At 44.5% G+C, this 26,901-nt stretch overlaps 2 protein-coding genes and 1 long non-coding RNA gene across 11 annotated transcripts in view; 2 read left to right on the forward strand and 1 right to left on the reverse strand.

The window, feature by feature from the left end:
- BORCS5 (BLOC-1 related complex subunit 5) overlaps positions 1-16,679 on the forward strand; it is a 91,012-nt gene extending 74,333 nt beyond the window's left edge. For both annotated transcript variants that reach the window (XM_059402625.1, XM_059402624.1), the window contains exon 4: positions 15,960-16,679. In XM_059402625.1, coding sequence (XP_059258608.1) covers positions 15,960-16,190 — 231 coding nt within the window. In that variant the 3' untranslated portion in view covers positions 16,191-16,679. The remainder of the gene's footprint in view (positions 1-15,959) is intronic.
- Positions 16,680-18,292: 1,613 nt separating this feature from the next.
- On the forward strand, positions 18,293-22,466 carry LOC132020611 (uncharacterized). The gene is made up of 4 exons (XR_009405039.1): positions 18,293-18,677; positions 19,109-19,567; positions 20,141-20,463; positions 21,472-22,466. It is a non-coding gene; the product is annotated as an uncharacterized LOC132020611 (long non-coding RNA).
- Positions 22,467-24,073: 1,607 nt separating this feature from the next.
- The window catches only part of DUSP16 (dual specificity phosphatase 16), a 77,311-nt gene continuing 74,483 nt past the window's right edge, over positions 24,074-26,901 (reverse strand). For all 8 annotated transcript variants that reach the window (XM_059402633.1, XM_059402632.1, XM_059402628.1 and 5 more), the window contains one exon: positions 24,074-26,604. In XM_059402633.1, coding sequence (XP_059258616.1) covers positions 25,428-26,604 — 1,177 coding nt within the window. In that variant the 3' untranslated portion in view covers positions 24,074-25,427. The remainder of the gene's footprint in view (positions 26,605-26,901) is intronic.

Here is a 26,901-nt window from a genome sequence, read left to right on the forward strand (position 1 = left end):
CTGGATGTTCTGAAGTGGAGACTTACTGGCCATCCCCTGTTGTTAGTTGGGAGAACACTTGCAGATCCGCATTTTAAAAATATCATTAATTCTTTCAGTGATTTGAAATCTTTACTAAATTCTAAATCTGTACTAAATCTTTCAACGATTCCCAAAGGATGTTTCTAGGAGGTGTTCTTAGAGCTTGAGGCAACAGTTAATTTTTCTCTGCCCATATTGATAAGCTATATTTTAAAGATTTGTTTATTTGTTTTTGAGAGCGAGCACAAGCACGACCAAGGGTTAGGGCCAGAGGGAGGGAGACGGAGAGAAGCAGACTCCCCACTAAGCACAGAGCCCAACTGGGGCTCAGTCTCATGACCCTGAGATCATGACCTGAACTGAAATCAAGAATTGGATGCTTGGGGCGCCTGGGTGGCTCAGTGGATTAAGCCGCTGCCTTCGGCTCAGGTCATGATCTCAGGGTCCTGGGACCGAGTCCCGCATCGGACTCTCTGCTCAGCAGGGAGTCTGCTTCTCTCTCTCTCTCTGCCTGCCTCTCTGCCTACTTGTGATCTCTCTCTGTCAAATAAATAAATAAAATCTTAAAAAAAAAAAAAAAAGAATTGGATGCTTAACTGACTGAGATACCTGGGTGCCCCGACAAACTATATTTTAATATTGTAAGCCTTTAGGTGCCATCCTGGCATTATCCACAATTCATGCTACACATGACTAGAGAGCCTACTGCTTGTCCAAGGTCACATCAGACCATTAGACATTGCTCCCATAGAAAGTTACAGTGACCCCGCCCTGCAGCCTAGAGCAGGTGGGATCATGAACAGGAAGGTACTCCGCAGGACCACCAGGACCATGGGAGCTATGTAAGTGAAAGGATTATTTTAGGGGGCAAAAGACCCTTATCTCAAATGCAGCACTACCAGGAGGAAGTGATGCGACTCTGTAGAAGTATGAGTGTGAGTGGCACAATATCGGGAATGATCTCTCCAAACCCTAAGGCCTGTCAGCCACCCTCCTTTCATCCTTGCCAAGACCTGGAGTCTCCCCGTGATCACTCCCTCCTCTGCCTTTCCATCTCAGAGCAATCCCAATCGTATTTACCCACGTCCACCACATTCCCACTGCCCTCTGATCTCTACTATTTTTCTGTGTTTTCTCCCATCTTCCCTCCGTCCCCACCGAGTGGATCTGGCAATTCCATCAGTACAGGCCAACAGCCTGTACATGCAGCACTCCTGGTTTCCCCTGGTCAGAAGGGCTCTCCTGCCTTATTCCTCCCCTTGTGCTTAGGCAGTGTCTGCTGGACGAATGTGTGTATTAAGCTGAGCTGTCACCTCGGCTTTCTGCATGGGTAATGCTGTGGCCCTCACGTGTCCCGGAAGCCATCCAGCATAGTGTTTAGGGACACACCCTGTGGCATCTGCTGAGCTGTGCCAAATTAGTACGTTCGTATTCTCACGTTCTTTCTTCAGGTATTGTGTAGAGAATTTTGACAGTAAAATATTTACTTCCACACCACCTGGAAGGTCTGTTCTCTACTCTGAATCAAAAAAGGGACTGTGTTCATGGACAGTTGGGGTGCATACATGGAATTAGCACATGACCCAATTTGACATTGTTTTAATCCCCTCAGCTCAGCTTTTAAATATTGACTGTGTCACTTAGGTTTATACAGACTTACCTTTATTTCTCTTTAGTCCTGGACACTGGGAAGGGGAGTCGGGGTTAGTGACATGGCTCCCAGATTTTCTTCACCATCCACTGACTCCCATCTACCAGCACAACTTCCCCAGATTCTTTCTTGACATAGTAGTAATAGGAGTCCTGACAATGCGGCTGTCACTTTTTACATGCGGACCGTGTGCCGAGTGTGGAAGGGGCATTTTATGTGCCCTGTCATCTACGTTGGACAGAAAAAGAAACTGAGGTTCAAAGACCTGAAAGTTAAACAGTTCAGGGTGACCCAGCTGTAAAATGGTAGAGCTGGGACTCAAACTCAGATCTAAGATCCATGCTTTTTCTACTGTTCTACTTTCTTTCTCTTCCATTCCTTATTCTAATACCTTGACTTCCCACCTCCTCTCATTGTTCATGTGCGGTGCTCATACACTTTCCCTAACCCGGGATTCCTTTACGGTATTCATAATTTCATTATATACTTTTACATTTCAAAAGCAATCCTGTAGCCACACTTTAAAAAAAAAAAAAAAACCCTGAAGACCCCATATTTACAAATTTAAAATGCCACTCTGCCTTCTTGAGGCTAACTTTCCATGCTTTCTCCTGATCACCCTTTTGAGAAGAAGGCCTTTTCCTGGGATCTGGGGATGCTGGTAGTAGGGATGACAGGGAGAGGTACAAGCAGGGAAGCCGGAAATGAGACCTGTGCTGAGGGGCTTCATGCTTCACCCACTCCCACTCTGGGACTGCAAAAAGTGACTCTTAACTAGAGTGGAAGCAGAACAGAGACTTCTTCAGGAGGCAGTGTGTCTGTGTGCCTGAACTACTATCTCTAGCCTACAGAGAAGGCTTTCCCAAGGGGAGGGAGAAGCGGGATTTCTGCCCTGAACTTTTATTTTTACCTTTTACCCTGATCTTTTTTTCTTCACTTGCTGCCTTTCAGAGGCCCTCACTAGTCCTTTTCTGAGAGATGGGGAGGGAAGGGGTAATCAGCCGGACTTTCTCCTGCTTACCATTGGAAACTGCCTAAAGGCTTTGAGATTTCTCTCCTACCTTCCCTTCTGGGCCTGACACAGAGGGTAAGAAGACATTAGGGGAAGTTGGTCACTTTATAAAATGACTGTTGGAACAAAGTGATGCGATTCAAATTCCTGAGGTCCTGGTGTGTCTTAATTCTCTTGAAGGCCCAAATAAAATGTGTTTCTTTTAGGAGACATTTAGATACATTGTTTGAAAAAAGGAAACAGGGTCACTTCAAAATGTCCATTACGTGGTAATCAATGCTGTTCAGTCTGTGTTGTAATTAATGAAAACATTGGTGACAGTCTGCCCATTGTTTCTTTCGCAAAAGGAAATGACAGACTAATAAGGACCCCAGGAAGGTTTACATAATTCCAGAAGGAAGTAGAAACTATGCACAGTTTTGACTGATAGCGCTCCTAATTGCAAACATAGGCTCACCTGAGCAGGTTCCTATTCCTAATGGACTTAGAGATGTTGGATTTGACTTTAACGTCCATTTAAAACAGATTTGGGGGTTCTTTATGGATGGAAATGGTAACTTGAAAAACTTTCACACAGTTTAATTCACTTGACAAGGTAGAACTAACTGCGGAAAAGGAAATGTCACTGGCCAACCATCATTCCTTGGTGTGGTTGACAGTGAGCGGGAGATGTGGAACCCAGCCTGGCTTGGGCAGTCACTGATGGGTGGGCTTCGCACTAAGGACTCATTTTCATTTCAGGTTTTGATTTTGGTAGATTTTGTAGATTGAGATTTGCCAGAGAGGAGTTTCTCTTCTTGTCTGATTTATAGATCAAAGGTATGGCATGAGAGTAAATGGCAAAAGTTTACTTTTATAAGCTGTCACTGGGAACTGTTGTGTTCGGAAACAGGATTGCTTCAAAGTGTCCAATTTGTGGTAATTGGTGCCATTTAGGCCATGGTGTAATTAATGAAAACATCTTCCCATTGTGTCCGTTGTGCAAGAGGGAGGCATCGGAGAGAAGATTGCCCCAGAGAGCTCCCAAATCCTCTGTGGGAATGATGATCAGCAGGAAGGTCAGAAATCCAAGAAAACATAGCTGACCCAGAAAAGTTTTTGTGGCAGCCTAGCACACACTAACCTTCATAATCTGAATCCCCAGTAGAGGACAAGTGGTGAAGATGTGGTAGGGATAGAAGATGGAGGGTTGGTCAGAATGGGCCAAACTGGTGGAAGGGGCACTCGACTCGATTCTTTGAGGTGGAAATGGCTACTCATGAGAGGCAAAGACAAAATCAGGTGGTAACTGATGGACGAAAGCTAGAACAAATAAGCCCTAGCACCAGGACCTGAGATTAAAAGAAAGATCTTAAGAAGAAAGTGCCTCCACTGTTGGGAGAATGCAAGCTGGGGCAGCCACTCTGAAAAATGGCATGGAGGTTCCTCAGAAAGTGAAAAACAGACCTATGCTATGACTTAGCAATCGCACTGCTAGGTATTTACCGAAGAATGTGAAAATGCTAATTCAGAGGGATACATGCACCCCGATGTTTATAGCCACATTATCTACACCAGCCAAATTATGGAAACAGCCCAAGTGTCCATCAACTGATGAATGGATAAAGAAGATGTGGTGTATATATAATGGAATAATTACTCAGCCATAAAAAAACAATGAAATGCCATTTGCAACAACATGGTTGGAGCTAGAGAGTATTGTGTTAAATGAAATAAGTCAGAGAAAGACAAATACCATATGATTTCACTCATGTAGAATTTAAATAACAAAACAAAAGAGTAAAGGCAGGGGTGAGAAAAAGGCAAAGCAAGAAACAAACTCCTAACATGGAGAACAAAGTGATGGTAATCAGAGAGGATGTGGGAGGGGTGGGTTAAATGGGTGATGGGGATTAAGGAGGGCACTTGGGGTGAGCACCCCATGTTGTATGTAAATGCTGAATCACTATATTGTAAGCCTGAAACTAATGTAACACTGTATGTTAACTAACTGGAATTTAAATGAAAACTTTAATTTAAATTAAAAGAAGAAGGTGCCTCTAGTCTGGAACGAGATTAATAATGTGCCATCTCTAAGGGGTCAGTTTAAGAACAAACAAGGAAGGTTCTGGGAGATTGCTGAGAGCTCAACTTAAAAGGTACCTCTCACCCTATTGTAGTGGTGCAGTTCAGAGGTCGTTAGTATGTTCACAAAGTTGTTCACGTAAAGCCACTGTCTAATTTCAGAATATTTTCATCACCCACGTAAGCTAGGGATCACTCCCCATCCCTCATTCTCCTATTTCCTGCCAACAGCTAGTCTGCCTTCTGTCTTTACGGATTGCATGTTCTGGACATCTCATATACACGGAATCATAAAATATGTGGCCTTTTATGTCTGGCTTCTTTCACTTAACATGCTGTTTTCAAGGCTCATCTCTTGTCGCTTAGATCAGTATTGCCTGCCTTTTTGTGGCTCAATCCTATTCCACTTAGGGATATATATTTTGTGTATCCATTCATCCACGGATGGACATGTGGGTTGTTTCTGCTTTTTGTCTGAACAGGGTTGCCGTGAACCTTTGTGAGTTTTTGCATGCACATCTATTGTAGTTGCCTTGGGCATTTACCTAGGAGTGAAATTGCTGGAGTCTCTGGTACTTCTGTATTGAACTTTTGGAGAAACTGCCAAACTGTTTTTGAAGCAGTGCACCATTTTACGTACCCCCTGGCAGTGCCCGAGGATTTTAGTTTCTCCACATCCTCACTATTGTCTGCCATTTTATTTTCGCCATCTTAGTGAGTGTGAAGTAGTATCTCTTTGTTTTGATTTCCAATTCCCTGATGACGAATGATGTTGAACATCTTTTCATGTACTTCTTGGCCATGTGTTTATCTTTGGAGAAATGAATTTGCAACAGCAAATTCTGCCCTTGGAACAGTACTGATTTACATGGCTATGCTAATGCTCTCTAATCAGGGGGATTGGTAGTTTTGCTACTTAGAATTTTTAGAAAGGTGAAGTTTTTTGTAAAACACTGAAGCATTTCCAAAGAAGGATGTCTGTCCAAAGGAAGAACAAAGCTGGGGCTGGATTTGGAATGTGGGATGAGGGGCAGCCGGCCCTTTGATTAGCTGCCTCAGCCCTTCATGGCCTCTGCTTCCCACCCCCATAGTCCTAAATTAATCTCCTTGGGAAGCAGAAATTTAAATGTAGAATGAACACAAAGAAAGTGAACTATTTATTGAGGCCGAATAAAAGTTGACCTTGACACCTAACTAAGTTAACTGAGAGACATCATTACCTTAAAAACTGAACTGTACTTTTAAAGGGTGGGAAAGACAAATGACTTTTTTTAATGTCTCATTGAGTTCTTAAGCAGTCTTTATATTTTAAAGATTTTTTATTTATTTGAAAGACAGAGAGAGCACAAGTGGGAATGAAAGGGAGAATCAGGGTTCTCACTGAGCAGGGAGCTGATGTAGGTCTCGATCCCAGGACCCTGCGATCATGACCTGAGCTGAGGGCAGACGCTTAGCTGACTGAGAGATCCAGGCCACCCTTAAGCAGTCTTTTAAAACTTTTTTTTTATTATTTTTTTATTTTTTTAAGGATTTTATTTATTTATTTGACAGACAGAGATCACAAGTAGGCAGAGAGGCAGGCAGAGAGAGAGAGAGAGAGGGAAGCAGGCTTCCTGCGGAGCAGGGAGCCCGATGCGGGGCTCGATCCCAGGACCCTGAGATCATGACCTGAGCCGAAGGCAGCAGCCCAAACCACTGAGCCACCCAGGCGCCCCAAAACTTTTTTTTTTTTTAAACTTAAGTCACTAAAAGCTGGGAAAACAAGAGTCTATTGATCATACAAACTTGAATTTTGTTAACTGTGATACACAGTTTACTAATTTTTCTTCTGATCTGTGAAAAAGTCATTAAACTACTTTTGATCTTCTTGTACATAATCTACAATTAATATTTTAAGAATTTAGAAGATGTACAGTATCTTTTGAAGCTCTTATTGTATTATACCTCTAACTTAAAACTATAGGCCTTTTTAGTATGTACCACTACTTTGAAAAGATTACCCTTACTTTGAAAAGGAAGTTACATTGAGCATCTCGATATCTTACATAAGATGACTGACCTGTGCGAAACCAGGATCAAAGCTTATTTTATCAGGAAATTTAAAAAAATATTTTATTTTTTCTACACCCAGTGTGGGGCTTGAAACCACACCCCAGGAACAAGAGTTGCACAGTCCACCAACTGAGCAGGCCAGGGCACCCCATCAGGAAATTTTATGTAACAAAATTTTTGCAGGAATGGACTCCTGTTGGAGAACCTCTCCTGCTTGCTTTCGAAATATTTTTTAAAAATATATAGAGATGCATATACACCTATATGTTTTTTTATTATACCTGTTTATTTTACCATAAACAGTGGTAGGAGTTACTCATTCTCATGGCAGAACATATAAATCAAAAATACACAGAAGGACTTTTAGGTAAGTAATTATTTTAGTTATTATATAGTGTGAAATATTTCTGTCAGGAAACTACAAGATGAGTAATGTGACTCTGTTTTAAGTTTTTCAGTAGCAAGAGTTTGGAACAAAAATAAAACAAGTCAGCAGAAGACACAATGGTAAATTGTCATCTGAGTGATTGTGTAAGCCTTGAAGATAGTTAATGTACGAGAGCGATGAGGCAGAACAGTAAGTTCTCCCACTGTTACAACAAAGATATATTGTGTCTATTGGATACCTCAAAATATTTTTTTCCTGCCCTTATTTACTAAATTTCTTTTTTTTTAATCTTTTTTTTTTTAAAGATTTATTTATTTGACAGAGAGAAACCACAAGTAGGCAGAGAGGCAGGCAAAGACAGAGGGGGAAGCAGGCTCCCTGCTGAGCAGAGAGCCCGATGTGGGGCTCAATCCCAGGATTCTGGGATCATGACCTGAGCTGAAGGCAGAGGGTTAACCCACTGAGCCACCCAGGCGCTCCTTTACTAAATTTCTTATCCTGTTTTTCCATTTGTCATGAAAAGGAGTTTTTAGACACAGTTTCTATTTCAGTTCACATATATGTTATAATTTAGGGTGCTCTGTTTTTCTGGGGGCTATTATAGGCTTTTTGTACAGGTTATCTCATTTTTCCTCACATCAGCCTTCTTAAATAAGTACTGTCATTATGCCCAGTTTAAGGGTGAGGAAGCTAAGGCTCAAACAGGTTAAGTGACTGGTTCAATCATAAAGATAGGGGTGCCTGGCTTGCTTAGTAGAGCCTGAGACTCTTGATCTTGGACTCATGAGTTGAAGCCCCATGGTGGGCATGGAGATTATTTTAAAAGAAAAAAAAGTTACAAAGGTAATCAGTCATATGCAGAACCAAGATTTTTTTTTTTTGTCCATGCTTTATTTTATATTTATTCAGGAGTTATTTTATTATCGGTAAGCTCTTTTTTTTTTCCCATTTTATTTTCAGTGTTACAAAATTCATTGTTTATGTACCACACCCAGTGCTCCATGCAATACGTGCCCTCCTTAGTAGCCACCACCAGCCTCACCCATCACCCCAACCCCTCCCCTTCAAAACCCTCAGTTTGTTTCTCAGAGTCCACAGTCTCTCATGGTTTGTCTCCCCCTCCAATTTCCCCCAACTCGCTTCTCTCCATCTCCCCATGTCCTCTGTGTTATTCCTTATGCTCCACAAGTAAGTGAAACCATATGATACTTGACTCTCTGCTTGACTTACTTCACTCAGCATAATCTCTTCCAGTCCCGTCCATGTTTATACAAAGGTTGGGTATTCATCCTTTTTGATGGAGGTATAATACTTGATTGTATATATGCACCACCTTCTTTATCCATTCATCCATTGAAGGGCATCTTGGTTCTTTCCACAGTTTGGCGACTGTGGCCATTGCTGCTATGAACATTGTGGTACAAATGGCCCTTTTTTTGACCCCATCTGTATCTTTGGGGTAAAAACCCAGTAGTGCAATTGCAGGGTCATAATTTCTTGAGGAATCTCCACACTGTTTTCCAAAGTGGCTGCACCAACTTGCATTCCCACCAACAGTGTAAGAGGGTTCCCTTTACTTCACATCCTCTCCAACACTTGTTTTTTACCATCTTGTTGATTTTGGCCATTCTAACTGGTGTAAGGTGGTATCTCAATGTAGTTTTGATTTGAATCTCCCTGATGGCTAGTGATGATGAACATTTTTTCATGTGTCTATTAGCCATTTGTATATCTTCTTTGAAGAAGTGTCTGTTCATGTGTTCTGCCCATTTTTTGACGTGATTATCTGTTTTTTCTGAGTGTTGAGTTTGAGGAGTTCTTTATAGGTCTTGGATATCAGCCCTTTGTAGTGTCATTTGTGAATATCTTCTCCCATTCCGTGGGTTACCTCTTTGTTATGTTGACTGTTTACTTTGCTGTGCAGAAGTTTTTGATCTTGATGAAGTCCCAAAAGTTCATTTTTTGAGTTTATTTCCTTTGCCTTTGGAGACATATCTTGAAAGAAGTTGCTGTGGCCCGGGATTTTGACCCAGTTCTGACACCACTGTCTTCATCTGCAAGCTATATGTAGTTTGTTATGAATCTAGAATGATTACTCAGCCTCACCTTAATTTTTTGTTTATTGTGTTGCTTCCATAGAAGGCTGGTCCTCTCAGAGTGACTCTCACTAAGTTTGAGCTTAGGAATGCCTTCAGATATCTACACAGGTCATTTGGAGGGTCTGAACAGTAAGTTCACGGCTGAGGTAAAAAGCTCTGGCTAAACCTTTGGGAAGTGGACTACTGAGAATTTAAGCCAGTGGGTCTGAAAGCAATGAAGTCTGCCATTCCAGGTCAGTCAAGACAGGAGTTTCTATGAAACAGGTCTCCCTGAGGTTTGATGTGCAGTGTTATGAATAGCCACTTCTCATTTGGAAGCAGTAAATATTTAGAGACAAGGAATGGGATTTAGGATAGTCTTGGACATGAGCTAGGAGCCTCCAGAGTGATTTAAGTACTGACTAGAATTTTTTCCCTGCCACACTGTGTCAGAGCTTCATCAAGGGAGTTCTATTGAGACAACTGTTTGGTTAGCATCTAGCTACTCTTTTTGTTCCTATTCCTGTTCCTTTTTTTTTTTTTTTTTTTTTTTTAAGATTTTAAGTAATCTCTACATCCAATGTGGGGCTTGAACTCACAACCCTGAGATCAGAGTTGCATGCTCAACCGAGACCACAGGGCAGCCCAATTTTTCCCTTGAACTGTAGTCCAGTTTACTTAATAGTGCCCATAGGTGCAATCCTCAGACAAGTTTTATATACTTTGTTGTATATAGAGACAGATTGTACATACTGACCCTCTTGGGACAAAGAGGGTCAGATTCCATGTCCAGATGATCTCCTGGAGGATTCTTCACTGACCCCTTCTCCCCTACCTTTCTTTTTAATAAACTCAGTTCATACTCAGATAATCAGTTGGAGGCTTACTTTCCTGGAGAGGGTCTTAATTCTCCTTTTAAATATCTTAAAAGCTGTTTTTTCCCCTTAGAAAATCACTTAGTGTTTTATTTATTTTTGTTTTAACGATTTTATTTATTTATTTGACAGAGAAATAGAAAACACAAGTAGGCAGAGCAGCAGGCAGAGGGAGAGGGGAGAAGCAGGCTCTCTGCTGAGCAGGGAGCCTGATGTGGGGCTTGATCCCCAGGACCCCTCGTATCATGACCTGAGCTGAAGACAGCCACTTAACTGACTGAGCCACCCAGGCACCCTCAGTGTTTAGTGAGACAGAAGCTGCAGGGCAGTACTCTTAAAAATATCCCAAATTTGAATTTTTTTTCTTTCTTTCTCTTTTCAAAGATTTATTTTTTGAGAGAGTGAGCATAGGGCAGGAGCAGGGAGTGGCAGAGGGAGAGAGGATCTCAGACTCCCCACTGAGTGCCAAGTCTGACAAGGCAGGGCTCGATCACAAACCCTGAGATCATGACCTGAGCAGAAATCAAGAGTCAGATGGTCAACCAACTAAGCTACCCAGGTGCCCCTGGATTTTTTTCTTAATATTGGGTTGTAATAATTCTTTACTTATTCTGGATACCTATTATCAGATATATGTATTGTAAATATTTTTATTCAGTCTGTGGCTTGACTTTTCATTTTCTTCATGGTATCTAAGAAAAGTTTTAAATTTTGATTAAGATTCTTTGCCTACTCCAGATGGCAAAGGTTATTCTCCTGTTTTCTTTTTAGAGATTTTATAGTTTTAGCTATTGTGTTTAGGACTGTGATCCATTTCATGGTACTTTTTCTGTATGGCTTTAAGTGTAGGGGTCCAGATTTGTTTTTTCCATATAGATATCTAGTTGTTCTAACACAAATAATTGAAAAACTTTACTTTCCCCACTGAATTATCTTGGAACCTTTGTTTAAAAAAAAAATAGTTGACCACATATGTTTAGACCTATTTCTGTACTCTCCATTCAGCTTCATTGATCTGTGTGTTTGTCTCTATGCTAATATCATACTATCCTGATTATTGTAGCTTTATACTGTCTTGAAATCAAGTACTGTAAGTCTTCACACTTTGAGGGTTTTTCAAATTCTTTTGGCCATTTTATGTACCCGGAATCAGTTTATCGAATCCCTGTGAGAAATTCCTTCTAGAATTTTGATTCAGATTGCAGTTGACTCTTGGCAAGAATAGACATCTTAATGATATTGACTCTTCCAATCCATGAACATGGTATGCTTACCATTTTCTGAGATCACCTTTAATTTTTCACAGCAGAGTTTTGTATTATCAGTGTATAGGTCTTGTAGATATTTTGTTGAATTTTCCCCTAAGTAATTTTTAGATGCAATTGTAAATAGTGTTTTTAAATTATATTGTCTAGTTGTTCATTGCAAGTATATAGAAATAAAATCAGTTTTTGTATATTGGCCATGTATCTTGCAACCTTGCTAATAAACTCACTTGTTAGTTTTATTAGTTTTGGTAGAGTCCTTAAGATTTTTCCAAACACATGGTCATATAATCTACAGATGAGACCCTTTTATATATTCCTCTCTAGTTCCTGTGCCTTTTATTTCCTTATATTGATTTATTGCACTGGCTAAGACTTCTAGTACAGTGTTGAATAGAAGTGATGAGAGTAGACATCCTTGCCTTGTTCCCGATTAGAGAGAAAAGTATCCTTTACCACTATGATGTTAGCTGTAGGTTTTTCATAAATGCCTTTTATTAGGTTGAGGAAGTTTTCAGATTTTCAAAATTTTTCATAAATGAATTTGTCAAATGCTTTTTCTGCATGATTATATAATTTTTAACCTTAATTCTGTTGACATGGCAGATTACTTTGTTGTTTAGATGCTGAAAAGGCTTGCATCTTTGAGATAAACCTTACTTGGTTTTGATGTATCATTGCTGGGTTTGATTTGCTAATATTTTGGATGTTTCTAACAGTGGACTGCCCAGATGAGCAAATAGGCCGTACTGTCCAAATAAGGTATTTGGAACAAGTTTGAGCACATTCTACAGATAAGTGATTTCACCTTCTGTTTTACTTGTCCTTTGAATTCTCCTGCCATCAGAGACAGTATATGCATATGTAGGGCAACATAATGAGGTATGAATTTCAGAATAAACAGTGAGTTCCTTGACGGCAGGCAATTTATCTCTTTCATTTCTACCAGGAGAAGATTAAATTCAAGTGGTGTTACAGAGGTCCAAAATCACAGTGGTTTATACAGAGTGGAAATTTATTTTTCTCTCACAGGGCTGGTACTACTGTCAGCCACAAAAGTCCTCATAGACCTAGTCTTCTAGCTCACTGCTGTACCAACCCTAGGGTGTTTCCATACTTATTCTCGTGGTCTAAGGGGGCTGCATCTGCATTCCTACAGGAGCAGAGTGAGGGAAGGGATGCAGGAGCAGGGTGTATGCCATCTGAGTTTTAAGGAAGTTACCAGAAGCTGCCCTGAGAGACTTCCACGTATATGTACCGCTGTCTAGAACTTAGTCATGTGGTCATAGCAAGGCATGGGTTTTGAGACAGGGGTTGTGGAAAATAAGTACTCATTCTCTGTCTGTTGGAAAATCTAGTAGTTTTTTTCACTTATGTTGTTTTTCTGAAAGTTCCTGAAACAAAGTTATTTGCAATATTTTCCTTTCTGGGCCTGTTTTCTGGAAGAACCAAGATAACATTAACAAAGACAGTGGAAAACAAAAGTCATGTTAACGTACAGTAAGCTGTGTGGGGTACAGATAGTGTGGTTCTCAGTATCTGTGTCCCCAGGACCTTGCAGATGGCACACTGTAGTACCAGCATAGGTCTGTTGACTATATTATATATCTGCTTCCTCATTAGAATCTTTGCACCAAAAATAGAAATAGGAAAGGTGAATAAGGATATGTTCCAGATGGTCAAAATGGTAAGATTCAGAATTGCATTAGATGCTGCCTTACTGCCTTAAAGTCGGGTGTGCAGGGGAAAGTCTGTGTGCACACGTGTGCAAACAGAAGGAGGTGTTAGGGAGCAGCTGTGGTGGTGACTCAAGAGAGCAAAGGGCAGGGATGTGAGAAATCGGCATCACTAGTTATGTTACACTTCCCCAGATTTTAAAGTCTTACTTGCACCCACGCGAGACTTTCCTGGCAGCAGTCAGAAGGGGAAAAGGTTTAAAAGTAATGTCTCCATCATGCGATTCGATGTGCTTTAATGCCATGCTATGGACCAACTAGAATGTCATGTCCAATAATGGTATGCTCTCTTGCTCGGGGAATACAGCTGAAAGGAAGTTGCTAGACTGAGGAGGTCTCTGTTATAGTTTTACTTCTGTCACCGTGAGACCTCACAGGTCACTCAGCTTGAGGTTTCCTCCTCCGTGGTTTTTTCCTCCATGGACTGTCAGGGAATTGACTCTGAAGAGACATACTGTCCATGTGTGTCAACAGCGTGCTTGAATTATGTGTGCTCACCCAGGCACTAAACATGGAGTGCTTGGACAAGAGCTCTGGATACATCAGAAATGGGCCCCAGTCAGATGTGGAAATGTGTGGGCAAGTATATGTCATTTGAACAAATGCCACTGTCTGGTCAAGTATAAGTCAGGAGGGAAGTGGTTGATTGCCAAGGACCTAAGACAAGACAAGTTAGAGTCTTGTAGGACATTTCACATAAATTTCACAGGTGTTTGTCAGGTCTGGTAGAGTTGGGTGTGGGGAGCTCAGAAGCACCCAAGCCAAGTGAAATAGGGTAACTCAAATGGTGCCAAATGCTGGAGCTGGCGGTTTGATGAGCTCTGCTGGTTCTTATGAGGAGTCCAGCAAGCTCCCACATCACCACTGTCTGTTGGAAGGCAGAGTGTTTCTAGGTGCTGGCCTGAATTGCCATTCTGAAAAGGCCCCATGGTTGATTCTTAGGAATGCTATAATTTACTGGCCCACTACCTGAAAGTGCTGGAATGACTGAACAGGGTTGCAGAGAACCATCTGAAGGTATAAACTGCTTCCACAGTGTTGGGAGGTAGTGGTTTCCCTCCCTTGCTCTTCTCCCACAAGCTGGTTTTTGTTTTTTTTTTTGTTGTTTTTATTTTTGTCCCCTGAGCATTTCGAAACAAGTGACGAAAGAACCAGCATAGAACAAACAAGCATGAAATTCTTCTAACACCTCCCTTACTCACCATCCTTCTCCTCACTGCCCCCCCAACACACACACACAAACACGGTATAAAAATAGAACTGGTTATTTTTCATGGGGCTGACTTTAGTTTCCTCCTGTTTGTTTCATTTGGTGTTGTGTTTTGTTTTGTTTTGTTAGAGGGAGGAGAGGGGCAGAGGGAGAGGAAGAATGAGAATCTCAAGCAGACTCCAAGCCTGGCACAGAGCCCAGTGTAGGGTTCGATCTCACAACCTTGAGATCCTGACCTGAGCTGAAACCAAGAGTGGATGCTTAACTGACTGAGCCACCAGGAGCCCTGTAGTTTGGTTTTTATCACACCATTTCCAGACTCTGGTAGCATGTATTGGGTGCCTGCACTTTGCTTGGGGCTGAGGGTTGGGTAGGGTCGTGCTCCTGGAGTGGACAAGAACGGGGGCTGATGTAGCATTTGAACTCAATTTAAGGGTAGAAATTAGAGTCTTGGTAGTTTGTTTCTTCCCTACACAGGAGGGGTGGGTGTAGGCACCTGACAGGCTGGACGTTCCCTCCCCTTATTTTTATCCAGGTGATAGTTTCCAAAAAAACTTCCCCAGGGGAAGAAAATAGTCACAAAAGGGGAACACAGAGCCTAACATTTGTTTAACCAGGGGAGAGAGTGCATGGAGCGGTTTGCCTCACAGCAGTGTGGTGAATGGTGTGGACTTGCGCCTTGGCTGTCAGAGAAAGCCAGCCCTTTCCCTGAACTTGTCCCCAGGGGCTGCCAGCCCGCAGCCATTCAAGGAAGACAGGGAGGAATGACACCTGTGTTGTGAAGCTCCTCTGAGCCATGCCAGGTCCTGTGCTGGGTGTGTGCTCTCACTCCGTCCTCACAGTAGGGGAATCATTTCCCTGGTTTGTTATTTTTTTAAGATTTTATTTATTTGAGGGGAGCCTGGTGGCTCAGTCATTAAGTCTCTGCCTTTAGCTCAGGTCATGATCCTGGGGTCCAGGGATCAAGCCCTAAGTCGGGCCCCCTGCTCAGTGGGAAGCCTGCTTCTCCCTCTCCCCCGGCTTGTGTTCCCTCTCTCACTGTGTGTCTCTCTCTGTCAAATAAATAAAATCTTTAAAAAATAAATTTAAAAAAAAAATAAATAAAGATTTATTAGAGCATGAGCAGGAGGAGCAGCAGCAGGAGAGGGAGAAGCAGACTCTCCCCACTGAGCAGGGAGCCCAAGGCTGGATTCTAGGACCCCAGGATCATGACCTGAGCTGAAGGCAGATGCTTAACCATCTGCCATCTGAGTGACCCAGGCACGCTGAGTTCCCTGGTTTTTGCAGATGTGCAAAAAGTTAAGTATTATCAACCCCAGTGGCAGAGCCACATTGAAATTCTGGTCTAATTTCCAAGCCCAGGATTCTTTATGTAGAGCTAGAGAAAAAAAATCTGAGGATCTCCACAAGGTGTAAGTGTCTCAGACCCTCCTGCAGAGGTGACCATGGGGCAGCAGGTGACAGAGGGGTGGTCAGGGGGAGGTTTTCCATCGCCAGCGCTTCCTGTAAGCCGACCAGCCTCCGGGACTCCTACTGGATACCTGGTCCCCTGGAGAGGACTTGGTTCAACTAGGTTTAATGCGTTTCCTTCTTTTCTCCCTCTGCAGATGGATTTGTCTGTGGAGACGCTCTTCAGCTTCATGCAGGAGCGCCAGAAGAGATACGCCAAATACGCGGAGCAGATCCAGAAAGTCAACGAGATGTCGGCCATCCTCCGCCGCATCCAGATGGGCATTGACCAGACGGTGCCCCTGATGGAGCGGCTCAACAGCTTGCTGCCAGAGAGTGAACGCTTGGAGCCCTTCAGCATGAAACCAGAGAGGGAGCTCAAGCTCTAGGGTTGCCACTCCCCTCTGGCTGGCTGGGCGCTTGCTCTCTGGGGACAGAGCCAGGCACTGCCCCTGGGGCCCCAGACCCAGGAGCTGACTGGATCCTAAAGCCGAGTGGAGGCTCTGGGACTTCGGGAAGGGGTGTGTAGCGGTCCGGCTGGCCTGAAATTCTGATCCTGCGCCACCTACCCCTTTCCTTGATGCGTTTTCCCCTTGGCAAAACAAACCAAACTCATTCTCGGTGCTAACCGAATTTGGAGTGTCTGAATTATTAGAAATTTCTTGCAGAACTCTGTGTCGGGAATTCTTTTTATTTTGTTTAGATTTTCTTTTTTTAATTGAGAGTGTTTATTGTCAAGTCTAGCTTGCGGAGTGAAAATATGGAGAGAAGGGGAGAAATGGTTTAAGAAGCTCTGTGTCCTCAAGGCTTTCATGAAATTTTACTCAGTAGGCTTTCCGGGTTATGAATTGTAAACATAAAGAACTAATTTAATCCAAGTCTTGGTGTTGTTACTCTTCCTGCCCCGTTGACATCATGTCAGGTCTTTATCTGGGGCACCCTGTTCCTGCCGTGGTGGGACACTGGTATTTTTGTTGTGTGCTGGGTTATGGTGTCCCTTGTGTGTCATCATTGGAGACTGAGGACTTCCTTTGAACACTCTCATTGGGCTCATCTCCCACTGATAACTGGTTTCCTTAATGTACACGTGGTTTAGGTTTCCTCATATTATTACATCAGCACTGGCAAGACTCCAGTTTCTGTGACAAGGTTTTAACCCACACTGATTTTACTAGCCTGGTAAACCTCCAGAGTGTTCAGTCTTTGAAATGCCTGCAGCAGGCGTGTGTCGAATCCACTTGCTCTGCCAGATGTTGTACCCTGACTACAAACAGGCCTCTGGGGTCCCGGCCCTCCTTTTCTTCAGAGAGGAAACTCACAGTGCTGCTGAGCTTCTGTGGAAGTTTAGGAAAGGAAGCCACCTGAGTAACTGCAGAAGTGCTTAGTGCAGGAGTTTGCACCTCAGAGCTGTCCCCACGGAAGAAAGGCTAAAGATGCAAAGAAACAGAATGGAGGACCAGGTGGAGGCAGGCACGTCGCGACCAGGAGCTGGGAATATGGGGAAGCCTCTGGGCCAGGACATCCTGTCCTCGTTCCCCTTATTAAATCCTCTAAACTTCTGAAGGTGTTTTGAGATATCAAAAACAGACTTTGGTAGCTTTATAACCTTAAGTTGGTATAACCTTGAAGTTGATCCTTTTAAGCATATCTCTGGTAAATGCGATCTGATTCTAATCTAGGATTTTGAATAGATACTATTTTGTAAGATTCTTAGAACCCAGAATAAAATGTAGGACCTAAAATAATTGGATAACAAAGAAACTTGAGCATTTGAAGCTAAATGGAAAAAAAAATTAATTCAGACACAGGATTAAAAAAAAAAAAAAAACAGCTTCCAGGATTTTCGAAGGAACAACCGAAGAATATCAAGACTGTTCATCCCTCTGAGCTGGAAAGAGCAGATGGTCACCAGAGCCCAGGGAAGAGGCCAAGGCGGCATCCCCCTCTTTCAGCGGGTGACTTCCCATATCTGCCTTCCTGGACTGATGCCTTCCTCTCCCCATTAGGAAGGTGGCCTAGAGATGGCCAGCCTCAGGAGACAAAGTGGTGTGAGGGAGTTGTGGGGGACTCGGAAGCCGCGAGCTGGGGAGGGAGGAACTCTCCCTTGAACCTCTGTTGGGCCGCACTGGTGAAGGAAGTTTGTGTTTCTTATGCCTTTTGATGGTCAGGATTTTACTGGGTCTTAAATCATTTCTAGAGGAATTTATTCGAGGGTACAAATCCAGAAAGATGTTTTGTTTCTTAGAAACCTATTAATAGCTAAGGTTATTTTAGGAAATGTCACCGTGGGGAGGGTGGCGATGTTTAGTGAATGTGTCTTCCCCCCTGCTGAGGCACAGTACCTCTTCTGTCATGTTCCACATTTCCATGTGATTGAGGAGCTAATTCTGAGCTCTGTTCTCATCCACTCATCTTTCTCCCCCGTTTCATGTGGTTCTTCACTTTTCTATACTGTTTTAATATAATTTCACAATATATTTTAATATCCCTTGTAGCCAGACTAGGCGCTACCCATACTCATTACTGTTTTTTCCTTTCTTTAATTTCAAACCAGCAGAAATTGAGTTTTGAAAAAATTATACAAGGAATGCTTCTATTCCCCTTTGCCAAGACTGGCAGGAAGTGGCTTTTTTAAGCCATCACCATCGTGTTTTTCAGAGTTCCTGGAGTGTGCAGATTGCAGATCCCCGGTCTGAACACGGACGTGCTTGCAGCTTTCTGAGTACGAAGAACTGTAAGAGCAGCTCGGGGGTCAGGCGCTGTTACCATCACCACACTTAGTGTAATTCATAAATTAAAGCATAGAGCAAATAAAATGAGACGCAGACCAAGCTCCCTGAGGACAGAGCTCGCTCGCTGTGTTTCAACAGTTCATGGTGAGTGTGGCAGGAGGGTGGACCAATCACGGCATGAGAATACTCTCAGCCAGCTAGCCAGCCGGCTTGCCACCCACCTCAAAACCCAACTCTTCTTATAAAGAAGTTAGATGGGGGTGCCTGGTTGGCCTGGTCGGTACAGCATGCAACTCCTGGTCTCAGGACTGTGAGCTCAGGCCCCATGTATAGAGGGAGTAGAGCTTACTGGGGGAAAATTTTTTTTTAAAAGTTAGACAAAATGATAATAACTTGCATTTGGGTCCTAAGTACTGAGGCTCCTCATTACCGGGTAGAAGCAGAGAACAATAGGCAAATTCAGTATTTTTTTAGAGAATTCTAGTGAGTGTTTATGCTGTGGGGGGTGGTTTTGCAGTGTTGTCAACTTGGCTGAGCTGAACTGTTTTCCACAATCTCTGTTTGTTTCTGGTTAGGGTTGGCCACGGGAGCCACCTGCATGAAATTTGGAAGTGGACAGGAAGCAGCAGCCCTACTTCCTCACCAGAGATCGCCGACGTCAGGCCACCACTACATCTTAGGCTCCGGTTCAAGGACTGCTGCCCTGTGCTGGGCCCAGCAGCCAGGTTCATGGCCACTCCAGCTCCCACAGAACTCTGCCTTCAGTTCTTCCAAATCGCAGGCCAGGTATGAATCGAGCTTCACCTGTTAAGTCATCAGCAGGAGGATGAGGCTTCGAGAAGAGGGGAAACTGGCGTGGGTCCTGGCGAGAGGCGGATGCCAGTTCCAGCCGGTTGCTCACAGGCTGCAGCTGTCCTGGCCATCTCAGATCACACTGCCACCTTCTTTTCCATCCGCCTGCCCAGTGACTTCACCTGCACCAGAAACAGCTCAACTGGGGCTTGCTTAGCAGCACCCGTAATGAAGTACGCAAGGTCAGTCCTTTAACGCCCCTGCTCCTGATTCTGTGTCTGTCACTCCTAGTGTCCAGCTTGACCTTTGGCAGATACCTTCATTTCCCTGAGCCTGTTTCCACTTCCCTGTGGTGTGAGCTGGGCTGGATAGGCTATCAGGCCCCTTCCAGCTCCAGGATTCCACTTCTGTGACTGATACTCTAGCCACATCTTTACCTGTTGTCTCTGAGCAGTGGCCCTGTGTTTTGGAAGTGACTTCACATTCTGAGCTCCCAACGGAGCTTGTTTCCTTCTTTTTGTTTTATTAGAAAATACCAGTGACTCCTTTCTTTTGAGCATCTGTTTTGCTGATCTATGACCTCTGCCTCTGTATGTATGAACATTGTCAAACACGCCCCTATAAACTTCAGTGTCCTTGTAAAACTCGTTGTAGTGGAAGTTGGTAGGAGCTGGCCTTCACCCCGTGTTGTGTGTGCTGCCAGTTTACAGCGTGTGAGAGTGTAGATCTCATGAGAATCTATATAATTTGACAGATGTCACGTCTTTGTTGCCCTTGAAGTTCTGTCCTTAGGAACAGAATTTATATCTCTGCAGGGTCAGCACTGGATGAAATGTATGATAAGGACTCCATACCCCAAGATGCAGGAGTGCACTCAAGGAACAAGGCGAGCTTTTTGTTTGTTACAATCTCCTTCGCTTTTCCCACCAACATATAAGGAGGGTATGTTACGGGTGTCACAAACATGCAGTTTCCAAGGTTACATACACTAACGGTGCTGGGGGACTGACATGGGGCCCCTGCTTCTGTGGATTTGTAGAACTGACTCAGCTGTGGCCGTTCCCTTAGCAAGTCCGAAGGCAAAACCAGGAATCTTCAGGAATGGAAGCTGGGAGCAAGCCTTGATTAATATTCTAGGGTGAGTGAAATTTGGTTTTCCCAATTTGTTTGTACCTCACCTAAACCCAGATATATAGTACTCAGTAGGAAACTACTTAAAATGTTGCTATTAAAGATTAAAGGATAGAGTGAAGTGACCTTCTTCCTGGGGGATGTCATAGGTGTAAATTGTTCTTTGTGCCAAGAGAAAGAATTTGCTCTTCTTTCCCCTGTGCTTTGCTTCCTCAGTTAAGAGCTGCATAGCACCAAGGTCACTGCTGTTCACTAACGTGTGGTAAGCAGCACTGAATTTCTTGCACACACACAAGGGGTGTCGCTTCCATTCAAATGGCCCAACTCCAGAGGGGAAGGGTGATCGGGCAACTTCCTTATTCACATGCCTTAAACCAAAAAAATCAAAATTGTTGGCAACTAAACCCAGTTGCTTCGTAGTCTGCCAGTAGCTCCTGTGGTATGCTGATGTGTGTCCATTCCTGTCAGGGTCTTGGGCAGGGTCATCCGTGCCACTGCGAAGCCTGATGGAATTTACTAGGGACTCTGTTCTCTTCACCAGTCAAGGTATCTTCCTACTGTGACCTTTTGTTTTTATGATATAGTGAGCAGGATTCACACTCAAAGCTTTGGTGAATGAAGTGCCTTAATTTCAGCCTTTGAAAGTGTCGGAATTCCCTCTAGCAGAGAGAACCCTGAGCACAGCTGAACTCACCCTCTGTGAGCTACCTTCTTTGCCTTGGACACTGTTCCCTCAAGGTCACAGCCTGCATTTTCCATGGGACTTTGTTTCCAAGGACTTGACTGAGCTAGAACTAAAGGGGTGAAACTGGTTTTTACGTAAACCCACTTTATTGCCTGTGCATATAAACTGCAACAACGGGACTGATGGGTAAACATTTTCCAAGACAGTAAGGTAATTTTCCAGTTGATTTTGCAAGACTTTGAAGATAAAACTGAATAGAATTATGCTGTACAAGGATGCATAGGCCCCACAGAATGCTAGAAATAACTCACTTCCCTCTTCCATTTATAGATGCAGGACAGTAATGTTCAGAGAAAAGCACCTGTACAAATGTTACTAGATCTAAAACGATTCTGCTTGGTGTCAGAAAACAAAACCAGATGGTATTAAAAATGGCAGTGATGAAAAAAAAATTGGCAGTGACGGCTTTGACGTGAAAAGTTTCTGTCAACTAGTGCCGGTATGTACACCCTTGCCTTGACATCTCTATCTTCCTTTCCCTTAGCCTGAGCCCTGGTCTGATATTCCTTGTCAAACCCAAACCAGTCTTCCCATACTAGCCAGTTCTTACTGGCCTCTAAGAGGTTCCCAGATCTGTGTGCTTAAGTCATAACAGACTTGGCCTTCAGGAGCTCCCAAGATCTGCACCTTCTCATCTGAAGCCTCTCCCTGAACATCTGCCTACACACGCCGCCGCCTTCCTCTCTGGAGGCAGACGTGCTCCCACTCCCTTTGCTCTTCCATCCTGTGTCTGCCTCTGGTTCTTTGCCAGGTGCAGGCCAAGGCCGCTCTTAGTCTTGGCTCACCCAGTACCATCCCTCTTGCTTTTAAATTTTCTTAAAGTTAACTTCATCTCAGAAGCCTGTCCCAGCCAACTTAAGTGACATCACCTGTGATTCTTATTCCAAAGTAATATGCTTTATTATGAAGCATATTTATGGAGGTAGTAAAATCTTTATTCCTTTGATGAGGCTAAGCTACTAGTCTCCTATGCAGTGTCCTTTATAAGCAGAGGCGTCCTGAAGATGTACATGGCGAGGATGGAGAACAGATCTTTAATGACTATTCCCCATTTTTCCTATAAGAATTATAAAACCATTTACATATACCGTTAGAATGTGCCATGAATGTGCATCTGGTCTTCTTCCTCCCTATACTTGTTCTCGGTTCAGTCAGTCAGCAAATATTTACCAAGTGTCTAGGACTCCCCACTGTAGTGCGCATGGGTACAGGCATTGAAGAACGAAGGCCAGTTTGGAACTCTCAGCCAAGGAGCTGGTGTTTCGTGGGAAGGACGGCACATGTACTGTATCTGGTGCCCTCTCCACTTTTATTTATTTATTTATTTATTTATTTATTTATTTATTTATTTATTTATTAAGATTTTTATTTATTTATTTGACAGACAGAGATCACAAGTAGGCAGAGAGGCAGGCAGAGAGAGAGGGGGAAGCAGGCTCCCCACCGAGCAGAGAGCCAGATGCGGGGCTCGATCCCAGGACCCTGGGATCATGACCTGAGCTGAAGGCAGAGGCTTTAACCCACTGAGCCAACCAGGCGCCCCACTACTTTATTTTGAGCTAAGTCCCCTTTGCTGTGGGAACAGTGGGACAGGTCCCACCACTGCCTCCTTTTGCAACTCGGATATTGTTCTTCCCACCAAAAGCTGCAAGGAGAGGTCCTTTTCTCATTTATGTATAAACAGGTACCAGTTTTGATTTTATTTCATATTAACATACATGAACATCAAAATGAGAAATGCACAATTTAACCATTCAACAGCATCTTACTCCAAAAGAACACTATATTCATATTAAACATTTATACAGTCTTACCACCTCACTTTACAAATGTCAACCACAGTCCAGCCTTTCTCACACAATCTAGTTTTGCTCTTTAGAAATCACGGTTCAGTGTCCTGCTGGCAGACTCCAGGGCGTGCCCTATGAGCCCCTACAGTAGAGAGCAGCCAGCCTCCCCATGCAGTGGCAGGGCTTGCCCCGGGGCCCCGCAGTCTCCAGCCAGAGAACTGTGTATCTGACATACGCAGTCAATACCGAAGGCTGTGGAAGGACTGCCTTGCAGTCACGGGAAGGAAGGGGAACATGGCCAGGAGAAACCCTGAATGATGGAAGTCCCCCCCCACAACCCTCCTGGCACAGACTTAACCCTGGAGCTCTTGCTTTCATTTCTTAAAAATGTTCCACAGTTATGACCAGACTTTGGAGAACAAGTGAGCTCTTCCACACTTGGTGTATGCAGAACACCTCAAAAATTACTCCTTGAGAATGTCTGATTACACCCCAGATTTAAATGTATGTGGAAAAACTAACATCATTTAACAGAACTTTTTCCATACAGGAACACTGAGCTCCCTATGCAGTGACCTCTCTTCCACCTTCATTTTACACCCGGATCACAGCACATTACCTGTGCACAAGCAAGCAGTTCTGTTACATGCTGCTTGGAATCATCATGAGCAAGTCCGTTCTGAATCACATCATTCATTCTGTGCTGGTTTCAGCAGTCATCATAGGAAACATGAAGTCACATCCTAGTCGAAGGACTATCCATTTCTCAAACACAGAAAAACCTGAGATATGAGTCAGCAACTAGCTACACTTACAGTAAAGAAAAATGACAACACCCCTATCCACCCCACCCCCCAAAGAAAAGCTGCTGACGTGAATTAAGGCTTCAAAAGAGGACCGTAATGTAGCTGACAAGACTCAAGCCGGGAAGTTTAAAAGCAGGTATGTACTAATCACTTGTGTACTTGTTCCAATTAACTCCTCTATTTTCAGCTGCCAGGATTGAGTCCATACAGTGATTGTAGGTCAAAGACTGAGAGACCACCTTGGTCCCACTCCATTTTGATATGTCCTTTCTACTAAAAAAAAAAAAAAAAAAAAAAAAAAAATGCCCGGGATACTTTCTGAGAATAGCTTGGCTGTGGCTTCCCGCTCCACTCACAACAAAAGCCAGCCACCTTCCCCTCACCTTCCTATACTGTTTTATTCAGAACCCTCCTCACTCAACTAGCCTCTCAGCCCTATTAGTAAATTGGAAAGTGTGAGGAAATTACAGAGCTACCTCCTTCATCACAGGCCCAGGGGAACAAAACCATTGAGAAAAATGAGTTTCCTGGCTCTCCTTAGCAATTTTAATTCTTTAATCTTTCCAGAGCTTTTCTCCCTCGTGATAGTTTCCTGTAAAAGTCTACCTGTTCGGTTTTTGTAAAAAACCTACCTGTGCAAAGAAACTAAAATGGAAAAAAATCTACTTTGGCTGAGAATTTGAAGGTGCTCCTGTTCTACCATCCCAAATAAATTCACATCTGGCTTCAACCAAGTTCATCTTTATTTAAAGGATTAACAACCCCATTTAGAACAACTCTTTGATTCACATGGAGGGAGGAAGACTTGTTTAGCCTCCTGACCTACCTTAAATCATTACGAGGCCAGGTCCCTGGCTGTTCAATTGAATCCTAGATGGTTCCCCTTCTCTTGGTGAAGCCGAGAAGAAAAAATTAACTACCACCATCCAGGCCCACCTGGAAATTTGTGCAGAGACAAAGTGTGACTAGCTACCTACCTATTCACAACGCCTAGAAGACAGGCTACCGGACTCGGTAGTGGTGAAAGCCCCGACTTTCAGTCTGAGGTACTGGGTTTGCTCTGAAGTCGACCTTGGCAAGGCCCCTAACGGTGTGTGCAGCAGAATGAGGCTCGCGGCACTCGGCTGCCACATGAGCTTGGGTGTGCGAGTCCGCTTTGGATGGGCTCATTTCTCTTGCGTTTACGGTGAGGTTCTGTCCCTGATGGGGTCTACCCGCCCAACCCATGAGCTGGCTCAGTCTCAGCGCTAAGGTGCACTACAGAGGGGGCTGGACAGGGGCTAGCACTCGAGAGCTCTTGTAGCACAACACGAACATGGGAGGGCATGTCATCCTCCACCACCCAAACTGGACTCAGTAGGAACAAGAGGATGTGCAATGCGCTGCGTACAATTTCTCATCTGGCGGGGAGGACATCTAGCATCTGCCCGTCCACTCTTGTTGAGAAAGAGCAGCTGCTCTCAAGTGCAGACGCTGAGAGAGCAGCTGTGTTGATCCATCGTTTGCTTTTACACCATAGCTCCATTTTCCAAAAATATATATGTATGTACATATATATATTTCAGATTTACAGGGAATATTTTTGTGAACAAGAAAGTACTGTCCATAGAAGCCCGCAGGGTCTTCCTTCTCAGGAGACCTCAATGATTTCCATGCTGCCCGAAAAGCTGGACTGGCTGCCCACTTTGCCCAGTTCCTCCCGCGACCTGTTCTCCGACATGATGCTCTCGCCGAATTCCATCTGGCAGCTTCTGCGCTTCAGCTGCTTTTCGAACGGGCTCTCCTCGTGCCAGCTCCGCCGGGAGTCGGCCCTGTCACTGGGCTTCTGCCGCCGGCGCACGGAGTACAGCGGGTCGCCGCAGGTGGGCAGCTGGCTGCAGCTGTAGGCCGAGTAGCCGCCACCACCCCCGTAGACGGCTGAGGCCGAGCAGAAGCGAGGGGGCTCCGGGCCGAAATACCAGCTGCCGGTCAGGGAAGGGGCAGAGGTGTGGGGAGCCAAGATGTCCGAGTGCCAGCCCTTGAGGCCCAGGCCGGCGGCGGACTTGGCGAGGTGCTGCTGGCTGGCGGACAGGCCGAAGAGGAAGCTGGCGGGGCGGTTGTCCTCCACGCTCCCGCTCCGCTGCAGAGGGGAGAAGAGGGGCCGCGGGGCAGTGCCCCCAGCGCTGGTTCTTCCCGAGTGCAGCCGCTTCCCCGGGCCCTCAGGGGGCCTGGCCGTCTGAGGCTTCTCGGGGAGGCTGGCTTCCTCCTTGTCCGGGCTGCTCTCGGGGGTCTGCTCCGACACTTCCTCCACTGGAGAGAACTGGCAGAGCTTGGTGGCCCCCTCCAGACTCGCGGAAGGCTTGTAGTATTCCAGAGCCTCTTCTGAGGACGGGAAACCGTGCAAGGATGCTGCTACGCTGGCCGAGTACGAAAGGGATTTGATGTCCAGAGAGAAGGAGCGCTTGAGCTTACTGCTGTCCTCTAGCTTGCCCGAGGGCAGGTGGAGGCCGCCAAGCGCCTGCACCAGGGGGCCGTCCTCCAGCAGTGAGGGCTGCGGGCTGGGTGCGCCCTCGGGATGTGCGGGCCGCTGCCCCGCCACCTCAGAGGGAGCACAGTTGGCACAGGGTGGGCTGAGGCCCAGCTCACGCTTCTGTGCACCCTCGGAGCCTGCAGGGACGGCTTCATGGGGCTTCTCCAGGTGCAGCAGCTTGAGTTTGCTCTTTGGCCCTGATGCACCCATCTGGTTCTTGATCTTTTTCTCATAGTCTAGGAGCTGGCCCAGAAAATTGAAGTTTGGAGATATAGTAGGTCTTTTCTCTTTCACAAATCTGTGGAGAGCAAAGGCACAAAAATCGTAAATTTTGGAGCTGCACTTTATCTTTAAAATAGCTTGAAAATAGAATATTAAGGAAAAGGGAATTATTAGAGCCTCCGAGATACCTATGGGAAGATAACTGGTATGAAAATTCAGGGAGACATACATGTCCCTGGAGCATGCTAGAAAGACAGGGGCCAGGCCCCCAAAACTCTAGTTTCAGCCTTCTTATTTTCAAGGACCTACAGTTTCCAATGCAACCGACAAGCAAAGATTCTGTCCTAACCACCCCCGCCCCAACCCCAGCGCT

Source organism: Mustela nigripes, chromosome 6 (genome assembly GCF_022355385.1).
Source record: "Mustela nigripes isolate SB6536 chromosome 6, MUSNIG.SB6536, whole genome shotgun sequence".
In the NCBI taxonomy this organism is placed as follows: domain Eukaryota; kingdom Metazoa; phylum Chordata; class Mammalia; order Carnivora; family Mustelidae; genus Mustela; species Mustela nigripes.